The sequence below is a fragment of the Penicillium atrosanguineum genome (assembly GCF_028827265.1).
Source record: "Penicillium atrosanguineum strain IBT 20685 chromosome Unknown utg000003l_segment0_segment0, whole genome shotgun sequence".
NCBI lineage: Eukaryota > Fungi > Ascomycota > Eurotiomycetes > Eurotiales > Aspergillaceae > Penicillium > Penicillium atrosanguineum.
The window spans coordinates 3,575,332-3,599,636 of NW_026623135.1; the positions used below are offsets into that span (position 1 = coordinate 3,575,332).

Genomic DNA, 24,305 nt, shown 5'->3' on the forward strand with positions numbered 1-24,305 from the left:
CTTGCATATTTCCTGCTGGTGATTCTAAGACATCCTCCACTTCAACTTCGTAATAAGCCCTGCCAAGTCAACCAAGCAATCTTAAGTACCGAGACAACCTCGAATCACTCTCTCTCACTGTCCCACCATCCTGCCCCTTGGGAATTTTGTGCAATATGTCAGACTTTCAAGCCTTCCAGGCCGATTTGTTTCTTCTGGTAAGATCATTCGCTTAGCAATTTGATCCTTTTTTTTAATAGCATTTTAGGAGCAATGGCAAGAAGACTCGTCGCTGTCAGTTGATGCCCAACGCGAGGCTATTTTCGCTAAATATGTGGCACTTGGAGTTCGCGGTCGCGAGGTAATTTGATTTTGGCCCCCGGTCACTCTAACGCGAAATTTGAAACTCACCTCTCGGAATAGCCGTATTGGGACCAGCAGCGAAGGCTAGCGAACAAGAAAGTGCGAGATCTTTCGTCCCATAGCCAAGAGCTTTTGGATCGTATCCGCCTGCCCGCTGAGCGTGTGCGAAATGATGACCCATGCTGGGTCCGCACCTGCTATGACCCTTCCTCAGAAGACTCATGGGCTCAGATCCAAGAATATATTGATACCAAAGTCGGTGGCCCAGTCACAGTCTACAACGACCCCGCCTTGTATAACTTTGGTTCCAACTGGGAGAAGATTTTTCTTCGTGCCCCACAGCTACTCGATAATCGTTGTTCGTTCGAGGAATACGAAGAGAGGGTTCAGGAGGCCCTGGAAGAGGCAATCGAGTACGATACCACTGATTCCCAGCGTGCTGAGGAAGAGGGATATGACCCAGAGGAAGATGAAAACCCTTGGATATGCTTCTATTCGGATTACCTCTTCCAGTTAGTCATTAGGTATATCTACGTCGTCGATAAAAGGACTTTAGCCTCGGAAGGCCCCGACGCAGGGACTGTCCTCATAGTGTGGTACGACGAGTGTGGACGGGCAATCCGTTCCTACCGTGAGAAATCTATGAAGGCAGCGGAAATTGCGAACCTTGGTCCTTCTTACCTCCAAGATCGCGCGGTCTGGACCCAGGGAGAGATTGGTGAATCCTATCAGTGGGGTGCACCCTTAGGACCCCCCTACAACGAGAACGACAGAGAAGAGTCCGGGTAGTAAAGTTCATCTTAGTGGACTCCTCTGAAATTGAACTATTTCAGCCTCAATATGCGCTCCAAAAAATATCTCGTACTCGGACCAAACGGTTCCTATTTGAACAGTGGACCCTGCACATGTGGAGTGGGCCCTTATCACCATTCGAATGCTACAAGCTTCCAGGCTTCAGATCATAACCGATATGTGACGAGGCTGAGCTTGGCAATTTGAAGGTTTCAAATGTTATAACTCCGCGGTGCAGTTCCGAGTTCTGTTTTACCGAAGTGCACTAAACAATATCCACCGTTAACGAAGTTAGGCAGGTCTCCAGGCGAGAAGGTTTCTACTTCCCGAGGTTGCATTTGCACTGTGGAGCGTACTACTTTAGTCCCTGAATGGATCTAAGATACTAGGCAGATGTCGTAAAATACACTAGGACGTTCTCCGAGAACTTATAGCGTATACAAAAGCCTTGCGGAGTATTTAGATCTATTTTAGCACCCGCGTGCATTCCCGCCTTATCAATCGCGAGATCACCCTAGCTTTAGCAAATGCGGTGTCCCAGGCTTACAGCGAGCAAATATTCACTATGTTCGGGACCAAAGTGATGAAAGTCAAATTCGCGAGTTCAGGTATAAGCTTTCTTATCTAACCTCTCTACAGTAGTTATGTTAGGTGTTATTACATCATAGGTAGCATTTAAGTGGGGACATAAGTAGAAGCTAGGTTCTAAGATTCCGAGAACTCCGAGAATTTATAATTATACGTAGCATCACCATAGTATATTGCTAATATTGTAATATAGTCCTAAAGGCCTATCTATATTAGAATACTAACCAATAGCCTCAGATGATACCGAGTTCTATCTAAGTAACACCTTTATGGGCTAAAGATATCGCTAAATAGATAAAGAAGCATGAGAAAAGGAAGAGGAAGGTGAGAGAAAAGTAAGAGAAAATAACGAATAAAGTAAGAATCATAAGAATTAAATTGAGATGACTAGATTCCTTACAATTAATTGACTTACTTATTTTTATAGATCAAAAGTAGCTTTAATCATATTCTTTACGCCACCGAAGATTACTTACTATCTGAGCGAGCCTCTATGCCAGGTTTACGTTGAGAGGAACACTAAACCTGATTTGTTCGTGCTCATGGCTAACAAGAGCATCACGAGTACTATGCCCCTAGCCAAGATCCCGAGTTATAATCCCCGTACCTGTGCGAATGCCCCTCTCTCTATTCCATAAGCAAAATGCGTCGAACTCGGCATCCTTCATATGATCACGGCACCTTACACGCTGAACCGATAGCGACATTGACCCAGAAAGAGCTTTGTTTTTCTGGCCCATAATAGCTAACTCGGTTGACCCTAAACACCGCAAGAGACGCGCCGAATTTCCACGAAGCGCGAGGGACAAAAGAAGAACGATGCCCGATGTAGCGGCACGGAATGCACTTGCCGCAACCCAAACTGCTACTGCTTTTATAGCTCGCGTAGCGAGTCTGGAAACCCAGCCACCCCAACCACGAGTGGAGGCTCCACGCGCTACGCCGAGCGCTTTCACCAACCATAACACCAGTTCAATTCATGGAAGACGGTTACAATTCTCTCGAACCGATCAGCGGCCTTGATATCGTTAATAAACAGCGTCAGGGTTTCGCCGGATACGTTCCAGCATTACGGATGTTGAATAAGGATCTTTCCGGCGCCGAACTCGACTAGGTTGAGGAACGTATTCTCCAGTAGGCTCTAAGTACCAATGTAGATCATGTAATCCGCGCGATAAGACCTAAAGACACTGACCGAATGCTGGATACTATCAGTTACTCACGAAACTTACGCATTCTGGAAGTATCTATCGCACCTTACGACGAGACAGCCGTGAAGAGCGCGATCGAGGATACCTATTTGTAAGTCCGCGGCCCGGGGATCACGGATAACATTCTCGCTAAGTACAATTTATTTCTTACCGTAAAGCTGGGAGGTTCTGGGGTGCTGAATAGAGAGTGACATGGCCTATAGATGAGTTAGAGAAGGCGGTACTGGCGGCCACCGGTTTTGCCGAGCTAAAGCGGTCAGGTGATGCTAGATGAATTTTGCCCGATCAGCTATCGCTACAACCGTTCTTCTTCAACTCATACCCTACTCAATTGTAATTTTTTTATCTTCGCAATGTTCCAGCGCACTCTTCTCAGACAAGCCCAGGCCGCCCGGTCGGCTCTGGCAGCTTCCACCTCCACATCCGCATCCCTCGCTCTCCGACGGACAACACGTTTGCAACAACAGCTGCCCGCTGCCATCCGGCCATTTGCCCAGCCCACTCGCTTCTACTCCACCGAGAAGGAAGCTACCAAGGAGGGCGAGGGTGAGAATGCCGAGCAGAACCCCCTCGAGAAGGAGCTTGAGGCCAAGAACAAGGAAGTCATTGATCTGAAGGTATGTTTCATCCCGGTAGCCTCTTCACTGTCGCGTGCGCAAAACTAATTTCAATTAGGACAAATACCTTCGTTCCGTCGCCGAGTTCCGTAACCTGCAGGAGCGTACCAAGCGTGACATGGAAGGTGCGCGCAACTTCGCCATCCAGCGCTTCGCCAAGGACCTCCTGGAGAGCATTGACAACTTCGACCGGGCGCTGCTGGCCGTGCCCAAGGATCAGCTCGAGGCTCCTCAGACCGAGGAGAACAAGGCTCTGCTTGATCTTGTTGCCGGTCTCAAGATGACCGAGAACATCCTTATGAACACTCTTCAAAAGCACGGCCTCGAGCGCTTCGACCCCGGCGAGAAGGTCGAGGGCAAGCCCCAGAAGTTCGACCCCAACCTGCACGAGGCTACTTTCATGGCCAAGGCTGAGGGCATGGAAAACGGTGATGTGATGTACGCTCAGACTAAGGGCTTCCGTCTCAATGGACGTGTTCTCCGCGTAAGTTATATTTTCGGTTATCTTTGTCGTGGACTCTTTGTTGACTTTCATAACTTTTGCAGGCTGGCAAGGTCGGTGTTGTTAAGAACGACTAAATCTTCTCTCGAGCATAACGCTTTGCTTTCTCTCCTACCTCCTCTTTTCATTCTATCTGTACCATATATCATACGTCATGATCACGGTTGGGATTTGCACTCGGATGCGGCTGGCTGTTGGTCCGTGGAAAACTCTTCTTTCTCATGTCCCCTTATCTCTTGGATCTGTATGATACACCGTTGTTGCATGTGACTGGAGGCGTCCGGATTCGTGTTGGGTGTGTATTTCTTTCACTTGTTTCGCGCAATCTGTGCCTCCCGATAACTCTCTCCTCATCTCTGTATAATATATACCCGTTGGAGGCTATCAGCCTCCGGATGGCCTCGATTTATTTTCATGATTGTAAAATTTGTAAAGTTTGTCGGGAAAGTTCTCATATTGTACAGTTCTGAGTATAGTAGAGATTATATAGTACAGACAACATCCTCAATTACCTCAACTCCACTCCAAAGTCACCGACAAGCTTCTCCCGAACCTTGTTATGCATCTCGTTGGTTTCCTCGTTCGTCAAGGTACGTTCCAGACTCCTGTAGTTAATGCGGTAGCACATACTCTTGCGTCCAGACTTGGGATGCGTAAATTCATCAATCAGGGTGACATCCTCAACAAGATCACCTCCAATTCCGCGGACAACCTCCATCACATCGTTCTCGTGGAAAGGCACGGCACCGCCAGCAGCACTGCTTCCACCAGTCACAGCGGAGGGAGGCAACCAGAAGGCAACATCCTTGTAGGAGGCAGGATGCTTGGAGAACGGCTTAAAGCGCGTGATTTCACCGGCACGGAACTGGGACAGGAAGCGCTCGTCGCGAGACCAGAAGAGACGGATATCGGGGATGTTGAAGAGGAGCATGGCGATGCGCTCGATACCCAGACCAAACGCCCAGCCGACGCGGTTTGGTACATCGGAGTTGATGAGGAGGTCCTGCTTGATGACACCGCAGCCCAAAATCTCTAGCCAGTCACCCTGCCAGAAGACCTCGAGTTCCCACGACGGACTCGTGAAGGGAAAGTACGCCTCGACCCAGCGAACCTTCAAAGGCTCCGATTCGATGTTGTTATCAGAGCTGGCCGCGGCGGCCTTGCTACCCTCTGTGAAGACCTTGATTACCATTCGCTCAAGAGACCTCTTAAGGTGCTCCGCAATAGCCTCGACCTCCTCCTCGCTGTGGTGCTCGGCCTGTAAGGGATTGCGCTGGGCGTGGATGGTTGGGTTGGGATCTTCGACGGTAACATTATGGCGCGGAATCAAATCCACATCAGCCTTGATCTTAGCGGCTGTCTCTGTAGAGCTCGCAAGGGGGTTGCTGTCCGGCCGCTTCCACAGCATGGCGCCCTCCATCTGGTGGAAGACCGGGTAGTGGCTGCGGTCAATGGCATCACGACGGTAGACATCAGCGATCACGGTGTATCCAACTTCCTCCGGGCGAACCTTCTCATTGCGGTTGATTTGTTGGAAATATGTCTGCTGGTGCGCACTTGTATGTGTGCGCAGGACCGTCTTGTCGTTGATGTAGTAGGTATCCGTGCGAGAACGACCCGGATGGTCCGGTGGGAAGCCCAAGACGTCGAAATTCTGTCTAGTTGTTACGACCGGGTTCTTCTCAGAGTAATTGCCGAAGACTGGACAGGGGAATTGGCTCTCAATGAGTTTGCGGGTAATGGCGAGAGGGTGGTTCTCGTCAAGGTAGAGTCGTCGGCCGACATGGGACAGGATTGTGTCGGGGGTGTTGGTCCATTGGTCTGTGGAGTAGTCTTCGCCCTCGATCTTCAGCGTAGACTTTGATGAGCTTGGTGAGCCAGCGCTGGGCTTTTGGTCTGCGGTGCGGAGAGCTGCGGTTGAGCTCCAGCTCCGAGTGGGCGTCGGGACGGTCTGTCGGAGGCCAATCAATCGGGGGCTGCAGGATTTAGGACGAGTCGCAGCAGTGGACCATCTGCTACTGCTAGCCCGCAGGGCTCTTCCAGTAGCTAAGAGCCGCATTGCTAGTGAAGGAGTGGCAGTCAATTGAAGATCGGCTCTACGCATTGCGGGATCTCAAAAACACCTCGGGCCGGGGAAACAAGTCGCCGAAGTACATATTGGTAAGTTAGTGTCCGTCGCATTGGAAGCCTTGCCAGAAGCACCTTACGTTGTCAAATCGTTCTTCCATTGATTTACATGAAATGTATCAGTCATTCCTACATGTACATCTTTATCTTCAAGAACTGAAAGCATTATTCATACACTCTTCATTCTCATTCATAGGCACCAGAGGGCTCAAATGAAAGTTCCACAAGTTCCACTGGCTGCCAGAAAGGTTCCCGGGTTGAGATTCTTGCTCCCGTTGAGCCGATGGGCCTGTAACTTCGAAGAAGAACTGCATGAAGGTGAGTGGCTCGGCATATCATGTGAATGATCATGGGTAGTCGTGGCTGTTTGCGAGGGAGAGCGGAACCAATTTCTAGCAAATTCGTTCCTGGAAGACGGATTACCTGCTGGGTTTGTTGTGCGTGTTTCAACAGCTTGAATTAACATGTTCAATACGGCTTTGAACTGACTCAAGGGAGCCGTGTCCTTGCGGCTTCGGAAACACTAATGCATACTCCGAAGTAATACAAGATCATGGTCCCTAGATCCCTTGTGAGGCGATCTCATGAGAGCGATAAAATTGACGGGCAGTAATTGCATACGGATTGATCCACCTGAATTCCGATACCATCAAGTCTATGATGGGCGGCAGCACTCACCTAGGCACCGGTCTTGGGTTCGTATCAGGTTCAGTAATCAGATCGTCTGTTTCATGCGCTGTTCTCGTCCGGTTTTCCCAGTGGCCCAAAGCATAGGGAGATAGATGGTGGACCCTATTTGATCCGAGACTGAGCAGGTCAGTCTTATCTGATCCACCTGCGAGTTCCATACGGAGAGGGGCAAAACCTGGCCCCCCTCTCTCCTCGGTAACCCCTCTCCTGCGGAAGTCCGCGATTCCACCGAATACCCGAGAAAATGCCGCCAAATTGCCTTGCTATCGTCAGAACACCGAGCTTCCTTAGTGTATATCTGATCGTGGAGAGACTCGTCCGGGTCTAATTCAATCTCCGAAGACAGCACGAGCAGCACGAGCAATGCATCATGGCCATGACAAGGGTTGTATGTCCCTTACAGACGAGATCGGGGATAGGCAAAACCGAGGATATCATTGGACCATAGTGCCAGGGTCCATCGAGAGACGAAGAACCATTGGCGGAGATGCGCCGTCGGTCGCGGCTGAGCGGAGTATCGGCGGCCTGATTTGTCTCCGTACCAAATTACGTCAAACCGCTGTGATTTTGGAAAAAATGACCCAGTACTCTTAACCACACTCCCCTTCTCCCCACCCCGCCTTCGCTCAATAGCGACCTTGTTTGACACAAGATGGCTGATAGCGGCAAACTTCTCGAGGCTCCCGTCCATGCGCGGGTGGCCCCCGTGACAACGCCTGCGCCGTCGACATCAAAGGTGCACTATCCGTTTTGGTTTGGAGGTTCAGCCTCATGCTTTGCGGCCGGCGTGACGCACCCGTTAGACTTGGGTAAGTCTTCTTGCGATTCGATTCTTTGACGACTTGGTGTGATCGCGAGCTAACTCGGCATCTACAGTCAAGGTACCTTTCGGCTCCGACTTCGATTGTTCGCCTCTCCGAACCCGATCGCTGATACACATGTTCGTCGCATTCTAGGTCCGGTTACAAACACGCGCTCCCGATGCCCCCAAGACCATGGTTGGCACTTTTGGACATATCATCAGAAATAATGGGCTCTTCGGCCTGTACAATGGTGTATGTGGCGCGCCCAATCGCCGATCCGCGATGATCACCCTGCATGGGGATGTTTTTTGGCTGACAAGATCGCAATTGCTTTGATACAGCTCTCTGCCGCCCTCCTGCGCCAAATGACCTACTCTACAACACGATTCGGAATCTACGAAGAATTAAAATCCCGTGTCGCCACATCCTCCCCGAATTCCTCGCCGAGCATCCTCACCCTCCTCGGCATCTCATGTACCTCCGGCTTCATCGGCGGTGTTGTCGGCAACCCGGCCGACGTGCTGAACGTGCGCATGCAGCACGATGCCTCTCTTCCTCCGGCCCAGCGCCGAAACTACCGCCACGCCTTCCATGGCTTGATCGAGATGACCCGGACTGAAGGATTCGGCTCGTTGTTCCGTGGCGTGTGGCCAAACTCTACCCGCGCGGTCCTCATGACAGCATCCCAATTGGCTTCCTACGACACTTTCAAGAAAATGTGCATGGAGCAGGCTGGTATGGGCGATCACCTGGGCACTCACTTCACCGCCTCGTTCATGGCTGGTTTCGTCGCAACCACTGTCTGCAGTCCCGTCGACGTGATCAAGACCCGTGTTATGACCGCCTCTCACGCCGATGGCCGTGGTCAGAGCATTGTCCACCTGCTGCGCGATATCTGCCGCAAGGAAGGCCTGGCTTGGACTTTCCGCGGCTGGGTTCCCAGTTTTATTCGTCTGGGCCCTCACACTATTGCCACATTCCTATTCCTTGAGGAGCACAAGAAGCTATACCGCAAGTTGAAGGGCATTTAGATTTGGATCTCAGAGGTTTGCGCATCTTCTTTTCTTTCTTTTTCTTTTTTTCCCCCCCTCGCGGTCTGTACCCTCATACCTATCTACACCTTTCCCTCGACCCATTCCGAGTATATACGGCTCCCGCTTCCTTTTATGATCTTCGGGCGGAGCAAGCGGACACAAGCATTCAGCTTGCACATATCTTGCATGCTCATTAATGTTGAGCAGTTTGGTGATCCATGGCCGGGGGTATACTCTGGTCCGGATCGCCGTGTACAGGATGCGTTGTATGGTAGAATCCGGAAGACTCAAATCATATAGACATAGATACACCTTGAATTGCATTCAGAATGTCTCCTACAAGGAACATCAATTTTTATCATCACATGTTTAATCGCGTAGGCAATCTCTAGAATATGGCTTCTCACCAAGTTTCCATGCGTGATCATTGATCATACGATACCAGGTTCGAGCGTCCAGGGCTCAAACAAAAGTAAGGCTCAGATGTTACTGATTTCAACGAAATCATTGCTACTCAGGACTACGGCAGAAGAGCATGGTCTAATCAAACACATTTCTCAGCAGGCGGCAGGTTTATAGACACCCTTTCCCCGAGCATCGGATTACATCCAGGAAGAAAGGAAATGCATCCCCGCATGACCAGGTAGAGTACATTGGAAGTTGTCAATACACAAAATTTGATATAGTCCAACCGACACAAAGCGGCCGTTGGCTATTTACCGGTCAAGGTGGGCAGGGAAGTTGCCGGCCTCTGTTTGAGTGTATTAGCATGCGCTGTTAAATTGGTTTAAGAGACGAAAACGTACCGCGCTGGCCGTCCCAGCGGTCGGTCCAGGCCTTGGGGCAGAGGGAGCGGAAAGCGTGGTAGAACTGGAGGTTGATTAGCGTTTGTGGTAGTCGGGTAGTCGCTTGGGTGGAAAGTACCTGCTTGCAGGGGCGGAAGTCATCACCCTTGGCCTCGACACACTTGTAGTAGTCGACGTAGTTTTGCCAGCAGTGCTTGGTCCTGGGAGCGCAGATGTTAGAGATGATGCCATTAACGTATTGGGCGGGTCGCGTACTGGTTCTGCTGGGGGAAACGGGCGTCGTAACCTGTGATCGCGTTCGGAAAATGTTAACTTCGCTGTGTCCCGGCTGGTCGGGTGACACCCCAAAAGTATCCCGATAGGGCGTCACATCGCAAGGAGATCGAAGGTATACGCACCAGCTATAACGGAATTAGCAATTGACCCGGAGAGAATTGGAGAAATGGCCGTTTTCACAGGAGGGGGGAGTGGGCAGACATACCAGTAACGAACTTGAAGGGCTTGGTCTCGACGGGCTCGTCGGGGTCGTGTTCCGGAATGGCACCCATGTTGGCGATGTGTACTCAGAAAGAACACAGAAGGACAATTGGAGTGGTGAGAGGGGAGAGGTTAGAGCGAAGGTACAAGATGAGACGTTGGGTGATGGAAGCTGTGAAGAGCCGGGTGTGACCGCGGGCGGTCAAGCGAGAGCCACTGAGCATCGCTGCTTTTCCCAAAACCACCCGAGCCAGTCACAGCCCGCTCTGGGAAAGCTAACCTCCAAGTTCTCGTCTTCCCTCTTCTCTCCACCTTCCAACTCCCCTCCATCCACCACCATGTTTCCCACCCGCGTCTTCCAGATGCAGCCCTCGCGGGCCTTCTACAGCCCGGCTCCTGTAAGTTCTCTTTTGCCCCTTATCGGGTGTGGTCGGTGATCATACGATTCGGTTCGGTTAAGGCTAATTTCCCTACAGAAGGAGGCTCACAGCGGTACGACTACCCCTTGGTTACCACCACGCTACAAGCCATTGATACGCCTGCCTTGAATTCAAGCGGGAGAGAGAAAAAAAAAGAGAGAGAGAGAGAGAGAGAGAGCCATTGAACTAACGTGTTTCTAGCCCACACCATCTCCCAGCGCCTGCGCCAGCTCCGCAAGGTTCCCCCGGAGTTGATCCCTCTCGGTATGTCCTCTACCATGGAACTACACATAACAAATCCAAGATCTAACCATTTTATGTTATTAGGCATCGTCCTTGGGTACGTTTCTATCTGATCTCCCATCCCCGATCGATCCGCGCATGATATGCACGAGATTTCTTGATCGGCCACCCCGTCTACCCTCAATCAAACTGAGCATTCCTCATTGTCCATGCTGACTCAATATCTGCAGTGTCGCCATCGGTGCCGCCGTCTACGCCAGCAGCAAGAAGCTCATGTCCGACAAGACTCTCCGTCTCTACCGCAACAGCCCCGAGAGCCGTGAGCACTAAATGTACCATCATTATGTTTCTTTAAGCTCCGAGAATGCGATTCCAAGTTTCTTAATTGAATCCTTGCCGCTTGTATTGTTTTCAGACAGATTGGAAGCCGAGAGAAAATGCAATTGAGCGCATCAGGGAAGAAGACGTGTTCGGTACCGGCGTCTATGTATATAGTCCGGCTCGTCTAGGGGACTGCCTTGTTTCACGTATTTCGGCAAAAAAGGACGTTCGTGGTCTTTCATTATTATCGTGGCCTTCGTAATAGTATACATTATTCGGGCTTCGGCCCGGCAACGTCGAGCTGTTCCAAGCCCTGCATCGGGTCTTGTGGGCGGTTGCCCTCGGCCTTGGTTTCTGCGGTGACTTGGCGGTCCTCGTCGCTGACGGCGTACTTGGCCAGGTAACCCTCCTGTATTGCGATGTATGGTTAGTCGTAATGCGACAGATAGCAAGATTAGTTCAGACGTACCTGCTCCCAGATTGCAGTCTTGCTGCCCAGTCCCTCGTTGGCGTCCTTTTGTGGTTTGGCGGCGGCAACCTTGATTGTGCGGCCGTACAGCTCACTGCCATCCATGTTGTCGATGGCTTCTTTGGCATCTTGGGGGAGATCGAACTCGACGTATCCGAAGCCGCGATGGACCTCGGAGGAGTTGGGTGCCTCTGGCTTAGGGAGAGAGATGTCGACAATTTCACCGAAAGGTACGAATGCCTCTGCCAGTGTCTGTGCTGTCACGGCCTGGTCCAGACCGCCCACGTAGACTGTGCTCTTTAGGCGTGCGCTTTCACTCATGGTGGAGACTTTGCTGTAAATTGAGCTCGAATCGTATTTTAAATCGGTGCGAATAGAAGCGATCGCATAGATATATCCAAGTTCGGATATGGACAGCTCGTTGAATCAAGGGTCAACGTGTTCTGGGCGTGGATTGTTGCTCGTCCGTAGCTCTGCTGGAGGAAGAGAAACTGATATCACGTGCGACAAGCCTCGGGGGTGTTTTGGCGAGTACCACATTGGGTTTAGCGCGGGTTCCCCGGTCCCTCCAAGTCCAGGAGGCCACTTGGTTTACTCTGAGCTGCACGCCCCCCATTGTCAATTTCTTGTACAGGGGTGGGATTTGATTGTGTTTTCTTAGACCCGTGCCTCGACCGGCTTCATCTCCTTCACATATACCCCTCTTCTTCATCATGGTCCGTCTGAGGGAGATCCCAAGGACGGCCACCTTCGCCTGGTCTCCTGGGGCTGCATCGCCATTGATCGCCACTGGAACTCGCGCAGGTGCCGTCGATGTCGATTTTTCCAACAAAACATGTCTTGAGCTCTGGGATCTAGGTCTGGATCGCCAGGATGCGAGCGAAGAGCTGCAGCCTATAGCTAAGCTCGACACCGACTCGGGGTATGGTGCCGATATTGAAACTTTGTGATGATCGATTGTACTGACGGATGTGCCTAGCTTCAACGACTTGGCTTGGACAGAGTTTGACGATACAAAACGTGGTGTTATTGCTGGTGGATTGGAGAATGGTTCTTTGGACCTGTGGAACGCCGATAAGCTGCTTGCCAACTCCAGGTGCGCAAAATTCCACCTAAACAATATACATAGGTACAATGGCTAATGTATTAAAGTGAATCGCTGATCTCGAGAACATCGAAACACTCCGGCGCTATTAAGGCCCTCCAATTCAACCCTAAACACTCCAACCTCCTGGCCACTGGTGGTGCGAAGGGCGAGCTCTTCATCTCCGATCTGAACAATATCGAAAACCCGTTCCGATTGGGTACCAACGCGGCTCGCACAGACGATATTGAATGCTTGGACTGGAACAAGAAGGTCGCTCATATTTTGGTAACGGGTAGCAGCGCCGGTTTCGTGACTGTCTGGGATGTCAAGACGAAGAAGGAGAGCTTGACCCTCAACAACATGGGCCGTAAGGCTGTCAGCGCTGTTGCATGGGACCCTGAGAAGCCCACCAAGCTGATCACTGCGACTCCTCTTGAGTCGGACCCCATGATCTACGTTTGGGACCTGCGAAACTCGCACGCTCCGGAGAGGACTCTCAAGGGCCACGAATCCGGAGTGTTGTCACTTGCTTGGTGCGAGCACGACCCCGATCTCCTGCTGTCTTCCGGCAAAGACAACCGCAACATTTGTTGGAACCCGCAGACCGGTACTCCTTACGGCGAGTTCCCCGTTGTCACAAACTGGACCTTCCAGACTCGCTGGAACCCTCACAACCCCAACTTCTTCGCCACCGCTTCGTTCGATGGAAAGATTTCGGTGCAGACTCTCCAGAACACCAAGACCGATGACGCGCAGGCGATTGCCGACCAAAACCAGAACCTTGATGGCGAGGACTTCTTCGCCAAGGCTCAGACACAGCCCCAAGTCTCTAAGTTCTCCCTCCCGAAGCCTCCTCGCTGGCTCGAGCGGCCCTGTGCCGCCTCCTTTGGATTTGGTGGCCGCGTCGTCTCTCTCGGTGTCTCCGAGAAGGATTCCCGCGTATCGAAGGTCAGGATAACTCCTTTCGAAGTTGATGAGAGCGTCGGCAATGCTACTGAGAGCTTTGAGAACGCTTTGAAGGAGGGTGACCTTCGCAGTCTCTGCGAGACTCGCGCGGCTGGCGCTTCCAGCGAGGAAGAGAAGTCTGAGTGGAAGGTTATGCAGGCTTTGCTCTCTGATAACCCCCGCAAGGGCCTGGTGGAGTATCTTGGCTTCCAAGACTCGGCTGATGAGGCCGCCGATACCTTGTCTAAGCTTGGTCTTGATAAGAAGGATGACGATGAGACCCCCGAACCGACAGAGAAGCCCAAGTCGAATGCCAAGAAGCACAAGCGTTTGCAATCCATGTTTGATGCAACCCCCGACAGTGACGATTTCCTTTCAGAACTTGCTGCTTCGAAGGGTGCGCAGACCAACAACCCCTTCCAGATCTTCAATGGTTCCGAAAGCGAGGCTGAGCAGAAGATTACCCGGGCATTGCTTCTCGGAGAGTTCGACAAAGCTCTCGATGTCGCTCTCCAGGAGGACCGCATGTCTGATGCCTTCATGATTGCCATCTGTGGTGGTCAGAAGTGCATTGAGAAGGCCCAGGAGTATTATTTCACCAAGCAGTCCGGTGGTCCCAATTATATGCGACTCCTCGCTTCCATTGTGGGCAAGAACCTATGGGATGTTGTGCACAACGCTGATCTTTCCAGCTGGAAGGAGGTCATGGCTGCTCTGTGCACTTTCGCCGACGAGAAGGAATTCCCCGATCTGTGTGATGCTCTCGGTGACCGTCTTGAGGAGCAGGTTCGCAACACTGATGACAAGACTGCTCGCAAGGATGCATCATTCTGCTTCTTGGCTGGCTCCAAGCTCGAAAAGGTCGTGGCTATCTGGGTTGAGGAACTGCGCGAGAACGAGCAGCGAGGAATCGAGACCGATGCGGATAACTCGACCTTCTCTATCCACGTTCGTGCTTTGCAGGGCCTGATCGAGAAGGTTACCATTTTCCGCCAAGTCACCAAGTTCCAGGATACGGAACGCACCAAGGACTCCGACTGGCGCCTCGGTACCTTGTACGATAAGTATATTGAGTACGCTGACGTTGTGGCCACCCACGGCCGTCTTCAAATTGCTCAGAAGTATCTTGATCTCGTGCCCGAGAAGCACCCCGAGGCCGAGGTTGCTCGTAATCGCATCAAGCTCGCTATGAGACAGGCCCCCCAGAAGGCACAGGCCACTGCCACCGCGAGACCTGGCAACTTCAAGCCTCTGCCCACTCAGCCCAACTTTTACCAGCCTACGCAAACTTTCAGCCCTGCGGCTCCTGCGATTCCTGCACCTTACGCACCTATCACCCCTGCTGCTGCTCCGCAGCCGCCGGTGAATGCTTATGCTCCCTTGAATGCCGCGCCGGCTCAGCCCGCTAATCCTTACGCCTCGATTCCCTCTGGTGGAGCTGGCTACCAGCCCAACACCGGATACCAGCCGACTCAGGGCATGAGAGCGCCGGCGTACGCTCCCTCGACTCCATTCGGGGGACCGACCGCACCAGCTGGTGTTCCCCCTCCCCCTCGTGCCGGAACTCAGTCACCCGCTCGCCAGGTAACGACCTACACCACGGCCACTGGTCTCCCTGCATGGAACGATCTCCCCGAGGGCTTTGCCAAGGCTCCCATGTCTCGTCGCAGCACTCCTGGTGCAGCCGCGGCCATCAGCTCTCCGTTTGCCAACCAGCAATCACCTCCTATGGCCCAAGGCCCTCTCCCGCCCACAGGGCCGCCTCAACGAGCACCTTCTGTTCCTCCTCCTCCCAAGGCTGGGTCACTACCCCCGCGCGTGACATCTCCCTTAGCATCGAGCATGGCACCTGGACCTTCGCCGCCGCCGCCTGTCAACCCCTATGCCTCTCTCCCCCAGTCCCCGTCAATGGGTTCGGGTATGGCTCCTCCTCAGGCCTCAATCCCCAGGGGTCCTTCGCCATACAATGCCCCGCCTAGCATGCCCCCGCCTACCAACCGGTACGCGCCAAGCCCGGCTGCTCAGGCTGCAAGCCCGCAAATGCAAACTCGCGCCCCTGTAGCACCTCCTCCTCAAGGGGCTCCGTCGATGTATGCCCCTCAACAAGCAGCCCAGCCTCCAGCCGCCAACCCATATGCGCCTAGCCCGGGTGCTGCCATGCAACCTCCTCCCATGGGCATGCAGCCCCCTCCTATGGCTGCGCAGGTCCCGCCTCCGCCCCAAGGAGCTCCCCTACAGGGATCTCGCCCTCCCACGGCGACCTCTCAACGGGCACCTCCCCCCTCGACCCCCAAGTACCGTAAGTTTTTCTTGCTAAGCCCAAGTGAAAGGACAAAAAATCGCTGACTGTTCGTAGCCCCTGGTGACCGCTCTCATATCCCGGCGAACGCCATGCCGGTCTTCGAGATCCTCTCAGCCGACATGGAGCGCGTCAAGGCTCGGGCCCCGACCTCCTTCAAGGCCCAGGTTGATGATGCCGAGCGTCGCTTGAGTCTCCTCTTTGACCACTTGAACAACGAGGACCTGCTCAAGCCCAACACCATCGAGGACATGGCCAACTTATCCCGCGCCATTCAGAACCGCGACTATGAGACGGCCCGCAGTATCCACGTTGACATCATGACCAATCGAACCGACGAGTGCGGTAACTGGATGGTGAGTTCTTCTGTCTAATCGTTCTTCGATTTACAATACTAACTATAGCGAAGGTTGGTGTCAAGCGTCTGATTAGCATGAGCAAAGCTACCCCGTGAAGCTCTCCCCGAACTAGGACTTGATGCTTAGCTGTCTCTCGATAGAGAGGATTGAGACGGAGATTGATTGAGGTTCCGATATGACGGCCTAGATTTTGGTTCTTGTTCATTTTACTATTAATGCCTGCGTATTTCCTTTTTTGCGTCCTCCCCGGGGGGTCTAGTCTGATCAATTACTGTCATGAGAAAAGAAAAATTCCCAATGTTTCATAACACGGATACCTGGGCTTGGAATGGATTAGAGTGTCAGATAGACGTGCTATGAAATGAACAAGTAGATTGATCATAGGTAACGTCCATGGGTGTATAGGCCGACCAAGGAGATGATCCACGGGGACCTGGAGACATTGTTCGTAGTGCTTCTCAAGTTCCTAGGAATGACGCTAAGTATAATCATAGACTTTTTTTGATCATTTCCATTGAAGAATTGAAGCATTGAAGCACCTTTTTGATATCCCCGGGAAGATGAATTAAAAATATAAAACAATGGCCGCATATTCCGAAGCCTCCAAATCCTCTCCTTGGTCCAACTTTTAGAGAGCTAGAATTTAGCTTCCAGTAGACCCAGAGCTCACCCGGCATGAACCATGGAACCCCCCACCCGCGTGAGTCAAGTCACCGTACGGCACCGTCCGGCACTTGACTTCACCTCCTGCCTGCTACTTCAAATCAATCGACTCCTTACCCTTGAACGTAGCCCACACAGTGGGTTGTCGTGCCATTGGGGCATGGAGCAGATGCCGCGCTCGGGTGGCTCGCCATTTAATTTTTCCTCGGGTGCGCCACTAATTCACATACTGGAAAATGATTAATGAACCCATGATCTAATCTTTCTCCAGGCAATGATCCATCCGATCCAGTCTTCCAACCACTGGGATTGAATTTGGCCAAAGCATTCCCGGAGCAGTTGGATTCAACTGCTCATTTCAATACATCATTTCAAAGACTCTCCACGCAACAAAATGAGTCTTCAAACTACATATATGACCCTGGTTTCTTCGAGATCCCGTGGGAACGGAATGTCACCACCTCCTTCAACAATGATGAGACTATCGATCCCCATGAGAGGCAGTCATTTCCAGCGGTGAACAGCGGACTCTTCGCCTCACAGGCGGATGTTCCACTAGCTCTCCCCACCGAGACCGATTTACATTCTCAACACTCGTATTTGGATTCGATGAACCATTTGACTGAGTCTATCCATCGTGCACATCTTGAGCATGCCGGACCGAACTTCCCTGTGCCAAATGCAGCCCCCAATACAGGTCTTCCTAGAAGACGAAGTCGATATCTGATCAGATCTTCCCAGAGCTCTGGGTCTCCCATCTTCATTCCAAGTCAGGCCGACAGTGACCTGAACCCCATGCAGCGGTGGCAAGAGTCCCCTCCGGAGGACGAGCCAGCCTCCAGGTCTGCGATCATCAGTGCTTTAAGGTCATCAGAGCGGAGAGATATGAAAATCGGGAGCCACGGCGCCTTTAATGGTTATCGACGACCTGCCTCACTGGCCAGCTCCAATAGTGACACCAGCTTTTCCTCCCATCAATCAATTCGCTCAACTAGATCTGAGGCATCATCAGCAACGCAAGAATCACAAAAAACGCAACGCCGCAATCAAAATCGAGTTCGAAAGACCGGAAAAAGAAGAACGGCGGCTAAAGATGACACAAATCGACCGTTCTGTTGCACTTTTTGCTGCGATAAATTCAAGAGCAAATACGATTGGGTCCGTCATGAGAAATCCCTTCATCTAAATTTGGAAGGTTGGGTCTGCGCTCCACATGGAGGATTTCCAATTTCCCCATTGACTGGAAGGCAACATTGCGTCTTTTGCTATTGCCTGGAGCCCTCTTTGGAACATCTTGACGAACATAACTACGGTCCGTGCTCGAGAACACGGCGCACTTTCCGGAGAAAGGACCATCTTGTTCAGCATCTCCGATTAGCTCATCGGCTTGATAAATTACCAGTCCTCGATGAATGGAAGACTGGCTCTGTCGAAGTGACCTCTCGTTGCGGCTTCTGTGATCATCGCCTCGAAAGCTGGGAGGAACGTGTTGAGCACCTGGCGGCGCACTTTAAGAAAGGACTGACAATGCGCCATTGGCATGGAGATCACGACTTTGAGCCGAGTATTGCCGCACAAGTGATGAACGCGGTACCGCCGTATCTTCTTGCATCCGAGTCCATTTCAATGGTACCCTTCTCAGCCACGAATTCCAACAGCAAAGACCACCTTGCTCAGATCTCCTCGCGAGCAGATGGAGCAAATATTCGGGCGGAGGGGAGTCCGAAAGAGAGCGAGCTTCAGGAGAAAGATGAAAGCACGGCTATGTTGACTAGTTCTCTTGAACAGTTGCAAACCAATAACGTTCCTCTGAACACTTTCTTAGAAGTTGTTACTATGCACCTTGGCCAGTTCGCTCGGCAAAATATGAGTCAGGGTATCATACCCACGGATGAAATGTTCCAGCGGGAAGCTAGACGGGTTCTTTACGATTCAGACGATCCTTGGAATCAGACGTTTGCCGATAACCCTGAGTGGATTTCCAACTTTCGGCGGAATCATTACAGGCAGAATCATTTCTCTATGGAGCCTGGGGGGCATTCAGATCAATAGGGCGTATACTGTTTGTAAAAATAAGCTGAGTATGAAATTTTTGGATTTGAGACGATACAGAATCGAGGCAGGAATATGTAGGATCTTGCAATATAATGCTAAGTGGACATCACTGTAAATTCCATAGCTATTCCTTATCCTTGGCGCGTTAAAAAGCTTATCCTTCTTCTCTCGGGACTGAATTCCCCCGGGCTAAACCGTGGGCCAAAGGAAGCTACCTTATATATCATTATCGAATTTGCGGACCTACTGAGATGCCTGCTGGTGGAAAAGGCCTTCTTACATCCCCGGACGATATAGTTCGCTCTTGGGTTGGTGGATTGGGGCATGCAAAGGTAGGTGCCAACTATGGGCCGTCTGTTGCTGCTAGTCAAGAGGCTGCAAGGCAGGGATTCCATCAGATTCTTTGGCTCTATGGGGATCAGGGTAAATGCACGGAGGCAGGTGGAAGTAACTTCTTCGTGGTTTGGAAACGCAAGGATGGAGATACGGAGCTTCTCGCTGCGCCTTTGGATGATCGGTTGATTTTTGATGGCGTGATACGGCGGGGTTGCTTGAACTGGTTAAAGAGCGGCTTGAGGGACAGATTGAGGTTACTGAGCGTAAATTCACCATCGATGATTTGGCCGAGGCGGCTTCTGAGGACCGGCTTCCGAAGGCTTTTTCTGCGGATACAGCTGTACGTGCTTCCTACTATGCGTGACCTAACATTGACTCACTCGTCTTGCAGTGGTTGATTTGTCCCGTTTCGGCAATTTAACACCGGGACAAGCTTATCGACGTTTCCATGGGATCAGATGGCGGACCCAGCGAGGTGACTGGAAAGCTCAAGAAATTGCTGTACGACATTATGTAGGGCTGCACCGAGCATGACTGGGCTGCCGTTGTGCCGGAGTAAAACGATATGCTTTTGTATCATTACTCTGCTATGATGGTCTCTAATTTGAAGAAAGTGCTGCCGGACATTGGATAAATCTTTATGCAGATACCATCGAATTTCTTCTTCCCCTTATCATCGGTGGAGAACAATAGCTTTGTGCATAGTAATATGTTATTTAACCCTGGGAGAAATGTCTTGGTATCAAAAGGAATCTTTATGTACAAACAATTTACATTGCAAAAGCCGATACTTCGCTAGCTGTGAAGACATCACCGGACGCCAGCAAGTCTGCCACCTCGGCTCGCAGGGAAGTTCCGGGCACTCAGCAAAGCACCCTTGACACCACGAATATCCGCCTTGAAGCTGGCAATAGCGTCATCCTCTGCCTTACGTACACCAGTCGATCTGCTGTCCGAGCTCACATTGCCAGTGTACAGACCAAAGTTGGGCGTGGAGGAAGAGTATGTAGGCGCAGCATAGATCAATCCGTCAAGATAGTGGTGAAGATCAGACAAAGTGGCACGCGCCATATCGTCGACGTTACTCGCATCTTTCTCAAACTCGGTGATCTCTTTGAGCTGAGATTGAATCGAGGCCAAGCGGCTTATGTGGTTGTTCACGGCTTCGACCGGCGCATCCAGCGGACTGTTCTCATCCTTTGCCTCTAGAGCGGGTGATGGAGTAATGTCTGGTGTTGTCTGGGTTCCCATGTCTCGGTGGAAGAGTTCTGTAGGATCGGAGGTGACCGAGTCTCCGTCTTCATTGGACATATCTTCCTCATCAGATGCGATCTTGCGTGCGGTTAACTGGGCGGGAATGACAGAGACACTTGCTTCGAGCTTCTCGTTCAACGTTTTCAAGTTCTCTTGCGCTGTGACAGCGAGATCGTGTCGTGCGCTGGTGAGGTTTGCAATCATTGGTTTAATCAAATACTCGCTCGCGCCGTATATGGTGGCGCCGAGACCTGCGGCGCCGTAGATTGTGTATAGGATATTGCTCATTGTTACCAGCGGGGGCTGTTTGGCAGGCTCGAAGAGGAATTCGGGGTAGGTGATGATCGGAGGCTGATCGCGTGGTGCGGAGGGGGCGGTTGCGGTGGTCGTGGAGCGCGGTTGAGACATGGTGTTGGAGGTCGATGACGAAGTGACAGGAGTGGAAAGTGTAGAAGAAGTGACTTCGGGCTGGTCGGAGGAAGATGAGGCTGGTGGTGCTTCTGAACCCTGATCCTCGGCTGCAGTCACGGTGCTGCTGGTCGCCTCTGGGTTTCGGGAGACGCCGAGAAGCTGTTGAATCTCGTCTGAGTTCAACCCTTTAGATTCGAGAAAAGAGACCTTGCGATCTGTTGGAGCATCACGGATTGATTCGTCCTCGAGGAATCTGGACGCTGACTCGACCAGGTCTTGACGTGAAGTGGATGCGGGCGCATTATCGGAGCTCGGCGACGAGGACAAGGGTGCCTGGTCTGGCGCAGACCCTGACCGTTGCCACGAGGGAATGGAAGTTGGCTTGGATGATGGGTCTGACATTTTACTTGTGTCTGGCCCTGACTTGTCACAGGAAGTGTAAGTTGGAGAGAAGAGGAACTTCCCCGGACTTGGGTGACTTTGGGTCCATGTGAGCCGACCTCGGCTGTTGCACTGACTCGGCTCGCCCCGATTGATGTCACCAACCTATACAACAATTGTCAGATTAAACGTAGTCTATTAGAATGACCTGACCAAGGTCGTCTATTAGTGCCTACCTATCTTTCAGTCAGACTTAAATCATCCCGTCAAGCCTTTTCATCAATTGGTAGTACAGTAAGACTCAGTGAGACCCAGCAGTCATTGGATAGAGATAGTACCGATCAGACTAATTAGCTGTAAGTATTCAAGCTCAGTTAGACATGGCTTTTTAAACGGACATGACCATTCCCAGTCTATAACTAGGGTACGTAAGGAAATAATTCGTCTCTGTTGCCCTTATCGCGTATACAGCCACCAGCCACCGCCCGGCAGAATGGGATGGTTACTTCATTCGTTCGGCGCCAGCGACAAAACTCCAGGACATTGAAACCCTTTTGCAAAATACTGGTGAGTTTGACCCCGATTGGCCCTCAACTGGGATCCCCTGTATCTCTTTGTCGCCATGCATCCACCTGGACCCTACATCTCCCCGTAACGAAGAGCCCGGGGAACACGACAGGAGACACCCCAGATCCCCTGTAACCTGCGCTTTGTTCGCAAAGGTTACGAGCTCATCGGTGGCGCCTGAAACATGCCGGTCCTGTATCCTTCCCGTTTGCACTGCTTTGAGGCCCCAATTACTGCGATTGGGTCCTCGTGGGAGCTGGGCTTTTTCCCTCTCCGGGCTGGCAAGAGCAGTCTGTACTGCCACACACTTGCTCATCGGCATTCACGTTCACCCCGCCCTCTTCCCCCAGGCTTCGAATGCACTTTCCGTTCTTTCTATTCCCCACTCTCATTGCTTCATTGTCATTATCGTCGCCATGGTGGAACTACGTCGCTCTATGCGATCGCGAGCTTCACGTGAAACGCCTCCAGAGCCAGAAACTAATATCGTCACCAGATCCAACAGGCGAAATCGTGCTACTGCTGCTTCAGCCTCAATTACTATCTCCCGTTCTCAGTCTCACTCATCTGGCGAACCGGGCAGAAGCCTCCGTCTCACAGTAAAGATGCCCGCTGGTAAAATGCGCGAAGCCACCGGCGGCCGTCCTGGCCGGCGCTCGGTCAATGTCTTCCAAGAGGACCCTATCGTCTCGGGGCCTCGTTCTAGTCGAAACAGAAAGAAGGTTGTCGAGGTTCCTTCGAGTGACGACGAGGATATTGAAGATCAAGAGGAAGACGAAGTCGAAGACGAAGATGCTCCCGGTGAAGATGATGAAGATGCCGATGCCGATGGCGACGTGAATATGGATGATGCCCCACCCCAACCGCCAGCTAGGCGGAATGCCAAAGTGGCAGCACCAGCTCGTGGCAAGAATGTCAAAAGCGTGGAAGCCAAGGAGATGGAGCTAGAAGATGAGGAAGACGAAGAAGAGGACGAAGAGGAAGAGGACGGCAACGTCTCAGATACCGAATCCGACGCCGAAGGCGAGCCCGACGACATGGACGAGAGCGCGGTTCCGGATGTCAACGTCGACGATCTGGATGAAGAGGACGAGGAAGACGAGTTGGACGACGAGCTTGACAGTGATGCACTTGCACTTGATGGCGGCAAACAGACCAAGCGTCAAAGAGGGAACTTGGGCGACGATTTCCTCCAGCTCCCTATGGGTAAGCATTTTCTGCTGCTAAATCTCAACAGGATGCTAACGGGTGAATAGAACCTCAAGTCAAGAAACACCTGACAGCTGAGGAACGTATTATGCGACGAGCTGAAATGGCGCGCCGACGAAAGAACTTGAGTGAGAAGCGAAATGAAGAAGAAAAGGTAAATCATGACCGGTGCCAGCTTCACACCATTCATAGCTGGATACACGGCCGATTGGGAACTTGATCTCTGACCTTATATAGATGGATACGATCAACCGTCTGCTCCGAAAACAGCCCCCGAAACGGCGTGGCCGAGGTGCCGCCGTCGCTGCGGACGCCAACGACACCACTCCCGGCGACCAAGAGGCCCGTGAGCCTGAGAAAGCCGATCCTCTCATGGTCCGATGGGTCAGCGGCACGAAGGGCTGCAAAGTCGGCGTACCCGAGGAATGGCTCGGCACTCCGGCCGGCCGTGTGTTTGGCGCTCCTCTCGCAGCTCCAACCGGTAAGATGGTTGAGGAGGTATAAAAGCATACTGCAAACATATTGCACCGGTTCGAGGCGCATTGGGTGGCTATCTGGGTTGGGAATGGACTGGATTATATCCGAAGACCGGCTGGTTGTCTCGGCTTCTTCTGTACTAGTTAAGGCATGGCGTTACATCTATCAACTTGGGTTTCTTCAAGCCCAAAGAGCAAAATTTACATTTCAAGAATATCAACGGTGCGGTCGTTATTTGTCTATTGTACATGATCCAGTGCGCGCCATGGCCCTCTGGAATCCTAGAGAGGTCGCAAAAGGGCGATTAAATCCAGGAAGCCAGTCCGAAGAGCTTCTGCGCCCGCGCAGCTTTGGCAATCTCGCGCGTGGATTTGAGAGACCCCCAAACGCCCAAAAGTGCGATATGTCCCGATGTGAACCATGTTTTTTAGACCCCCAAGTGAGGCTTCAGTAGTTGTACTCTCTTCCCGGGACAATTCGCGAAAATGGCCAATCTTTCTGGATCCCCCATGGCAAACGTCATCAACGTTATTGATTCTTCTCGGCCTCGGGCTTAGTAGCAGATGGCAGAGCTCCAGAAGTGGGAGCTCCAGTGGCCTTATCAGATGAACCAGCAGGGTTGGAAGACTGAACACTGGGGGGTTTCTCAGCCGCAAGCTGTTGAAAGGTTGGTTGGAAGGTGTAGTAACCTGCGGAGACAAAGTAACGTTAGCACCGAGCGACTCTAGCCGTGACCAAGGGGAAAGTGATAAATACCAGTAAATACACCGACTCCGATTGCCATCACAACGGGAAAGAAATTGCGACTCATTTTGGCAGAT

The 24,305-nt window shown here is 51.9% G+C and overlaps 12 protein-coding genes across 12 annotated transcripts; 7 read left to right on the plus strand and 5 right to left on the minus strand.

Moving 5' to 3' along the window:
• Window positions 1-155: 155 nt before the first annotated feature.
• N7443_004778 (2-oxoglutarate dehydrogenase) lies at window positions 156-1,131 on the plus strand (the record flags this gene model as incomplete). The annotated part of the gene is made up of 2 exons (XM_056884834.1): window positions 156-197; window positions 403-1,131. The coding sequence occupies 2 exons, from the start codon at window positions 156-158 to the stop codon at window positions 1,129-1,131; spliced, it is 771 nt and encodes a 256-aa protein (XP_056743112.1).
• A 2,155-nt stretch (window positions 1,132-3,286) lies between these two features.
• grpE (mitochondrial nucleotide exchange factor MGE1) lies at window positions 3,287-4,129 on the plus strand (the record flags this gene model as incomplete). Its single annotated transcript, XM_056884835.1, has 3 exons — window positions 3,287-3,550; window positions 3,609-4,034; window positions 4,097-4,129. 3 exons carry the CDS (start codon window positions 3,287-3,289, stop codon window positions 4,127-4,129), a joined length of 723 nt encoding a protein of 240 aa, XP_056743113.1.
• Window positions 4,130-4,560: 431 nt separating this feature from the next.
• Window positions 4,561-6,111, minus strand: N7443_004780 (phenylalanine--tRNA ligase; the record flags this gene model as incomplete). Its single annotated transcript, XM_056884836.1, has 1 exon — window positions 4,561-6,111. The coding sequence occupies one exon, from the start codon at window positions 6,109-6,111 to the stop codon at window positions 4,561-4,563; it is 1,551 nt and encodes a 516-aa protein (XP_056743114.1).
• Window positions 6,112-7,521: 1,410 nt separating this feature from the next.
• Window positions 7,522-8,703, plus strand: N7443_004781 (uncharacterized protein; the record flags this gene model as incomplete). Its single annotated transcript, XM_056884837.1, has 4 exons — window positions 7,522-7,678; window positions 7,746-7,750; window positions 7,826-7,924; window positions 8,014-8,703. The coding sequence occupies 4 exons, from the start codon at window positions 7,522-7,524 to the stop codon at window positions 8,701-8,703; spliced, it is 951 nt and encodes a 316-aa protein (XP_056743115.1).
• A 719-nt stretch (window positions 8,704-9,422) lies between these two features.
• On the minus strand, window positions 9,423-10,060 carry N7443_004782 (cytochrome c oxidase subunit VIb; the record flags this gene model as incomplete). The annotated part of the gene is made up of 5 exons (XM_056884838.1): window positions 9,423-9,457; window positions 9,513-9,576; window positions 9,631-9,712; window positions 9,768-9,798; window positions 9,994-10,060. The coding sequence occupies 5 exons, from the start codon at window positions 10,058-10,060 to the stop codon at window positions 9,423-9,425; spliced, it is 279 nt and encodes a 92-aa protein (XP_056743116.1).
• A 267-nt stretch (window positions 10,061-10,327) lies between these two features.
• N7443_004783 (uncharacterized protein) lies at window positions 10,328-10,981 on the plus strand (the record flags this gene model as incomplete). The annotated part of the gene is made up of 5 exons (XM_056884839.1): window positions 10,328-10,387; window positions 10,466-10,481; window positions 10,610-10,672; window positions 10,736-10,748; window positions 10,882-10,981. The coding sequence occupies 5 exons, from the start codon at window positions 10,328-10,330 to the stop codon at window positions 10,979-10,981; spliced, it is 252 nt and encodes an 83-aa protein (XP_056743117.1).
• Window positions 10,982-11,243: 262 nt separating this feature from the next.
• N7443_004784 (RNA-binding protein) lies at window positions 11,244-11,762 on the minus strand (the record flags this gene model as incomplete). Its single annotated transcript, XM_056884840.1, has 2 exons — window positions 11,244-11,381; window positions 11,442-11,762. The coding sequence occupies 2 exons, from the start codon at window positions 11,760-11,762 to the stop codon at window positions 11,244-11,246; spliced, it is 459 nt and encodes a 152-aa protein (XP_056743118.1).
• A 392-nt stretch (window positions 11,763-12,154) lies between these two features.
• On the plus strand, window positions 12,155-16,226 carry sec31 (putative protein transport protein (SEC31); the record flags this gene model as incomplete). Its single annotated transcript, XM_056884841.1, has 5 exons — window positions 12,155-12,363; window positions 12,421-12,537; window positions 12,594-15,772; window positions 15,830-16,128; window positions 16,182-16,226. 5 exons carry the CDS (start codon window positions 12,155-12,157, stop codon window positions 16,224-16,226), a joined length of 3,849 nt encoding a protein of 1,282 aa, XP_056743119.1.
• Window positions 16,227-16,954: 728 nt separating this feature from the next.
• On the plus strand, window positions 16,955-18,846 carry N7443_004786 (DNA-binding domain-containing protein; the record flags this gene model as incomplete). The annotated part of the gene is made up of 2 exons (XM_056884842.1): window positions 16,955-17,003; window positions 17,066-18,846. The coding sequence occupies 2 exons, from the start codon at window positions 16,955-16,957 to the stop codon at window positions 18,844-18,846; spliced, it is 1,830 nt and encodes a 609-aa protein (XP_056743120.1).
• A 1,149-nt stretch (window positions 18,847-19,995) lies between these two features.
• Window positions 19,996-21,252, minus strand: N7443_004787 (peroxisomal membrane protein PEX14; the record flags this gene model as incomplete). Its single annotated transcript, XM_056884843.1, has 1 exon — window positions 19,996-21,252. One exon carries the CDS (start codon window positions 21,250-21,252, stop codon window positions 19,996-19,998), a length of 1,257 nt encoding a protein of 418 aa, XP_056743121.1.
• A 962-nt stretch (window positions 21,253-22,214) lies between these two features.
• N7443_004788 (PAPA-1-like domain-containing protein) lies at window positions 22,215-23,511 on the plus strand (the record flags this gene model as incomplete). The annotated part of the gene is made up of 3 exons (XM_056884844.1): window positions 22,215-23,004; window positions 23,055-23,161; window positions 23,245-23,511. The coding sequence occupies 3 exons, from the start codon at window positions 22,215-22,217 to the stop codon at window positions 23,509-23,511; spliced, it is 1,164 nt and encodes a 387-aa protein (XP_056743122.1).
• Window positions 23,512-24,012: 501 nt separating this feature from the next.
• On the minus strand, window positions 24,013-24,295 carry N7443_004789 (uncharacterized protein; the record flags this gene model as incomplete). Its single annotated transcript, XM_056884845.1, has 2 exons — window positions 24,013-24,173; window positions 24,241-24,295. 2 exons carry the CDS (start codon window positions 24,293-24,295, stop codon window positions 24,013-24,015), a joined length of 216 nt encoding a protein of 71 aa, XP_056743123.1.
• Window positions 24,296-24,305: the final 10 nt, after the last annotated feature.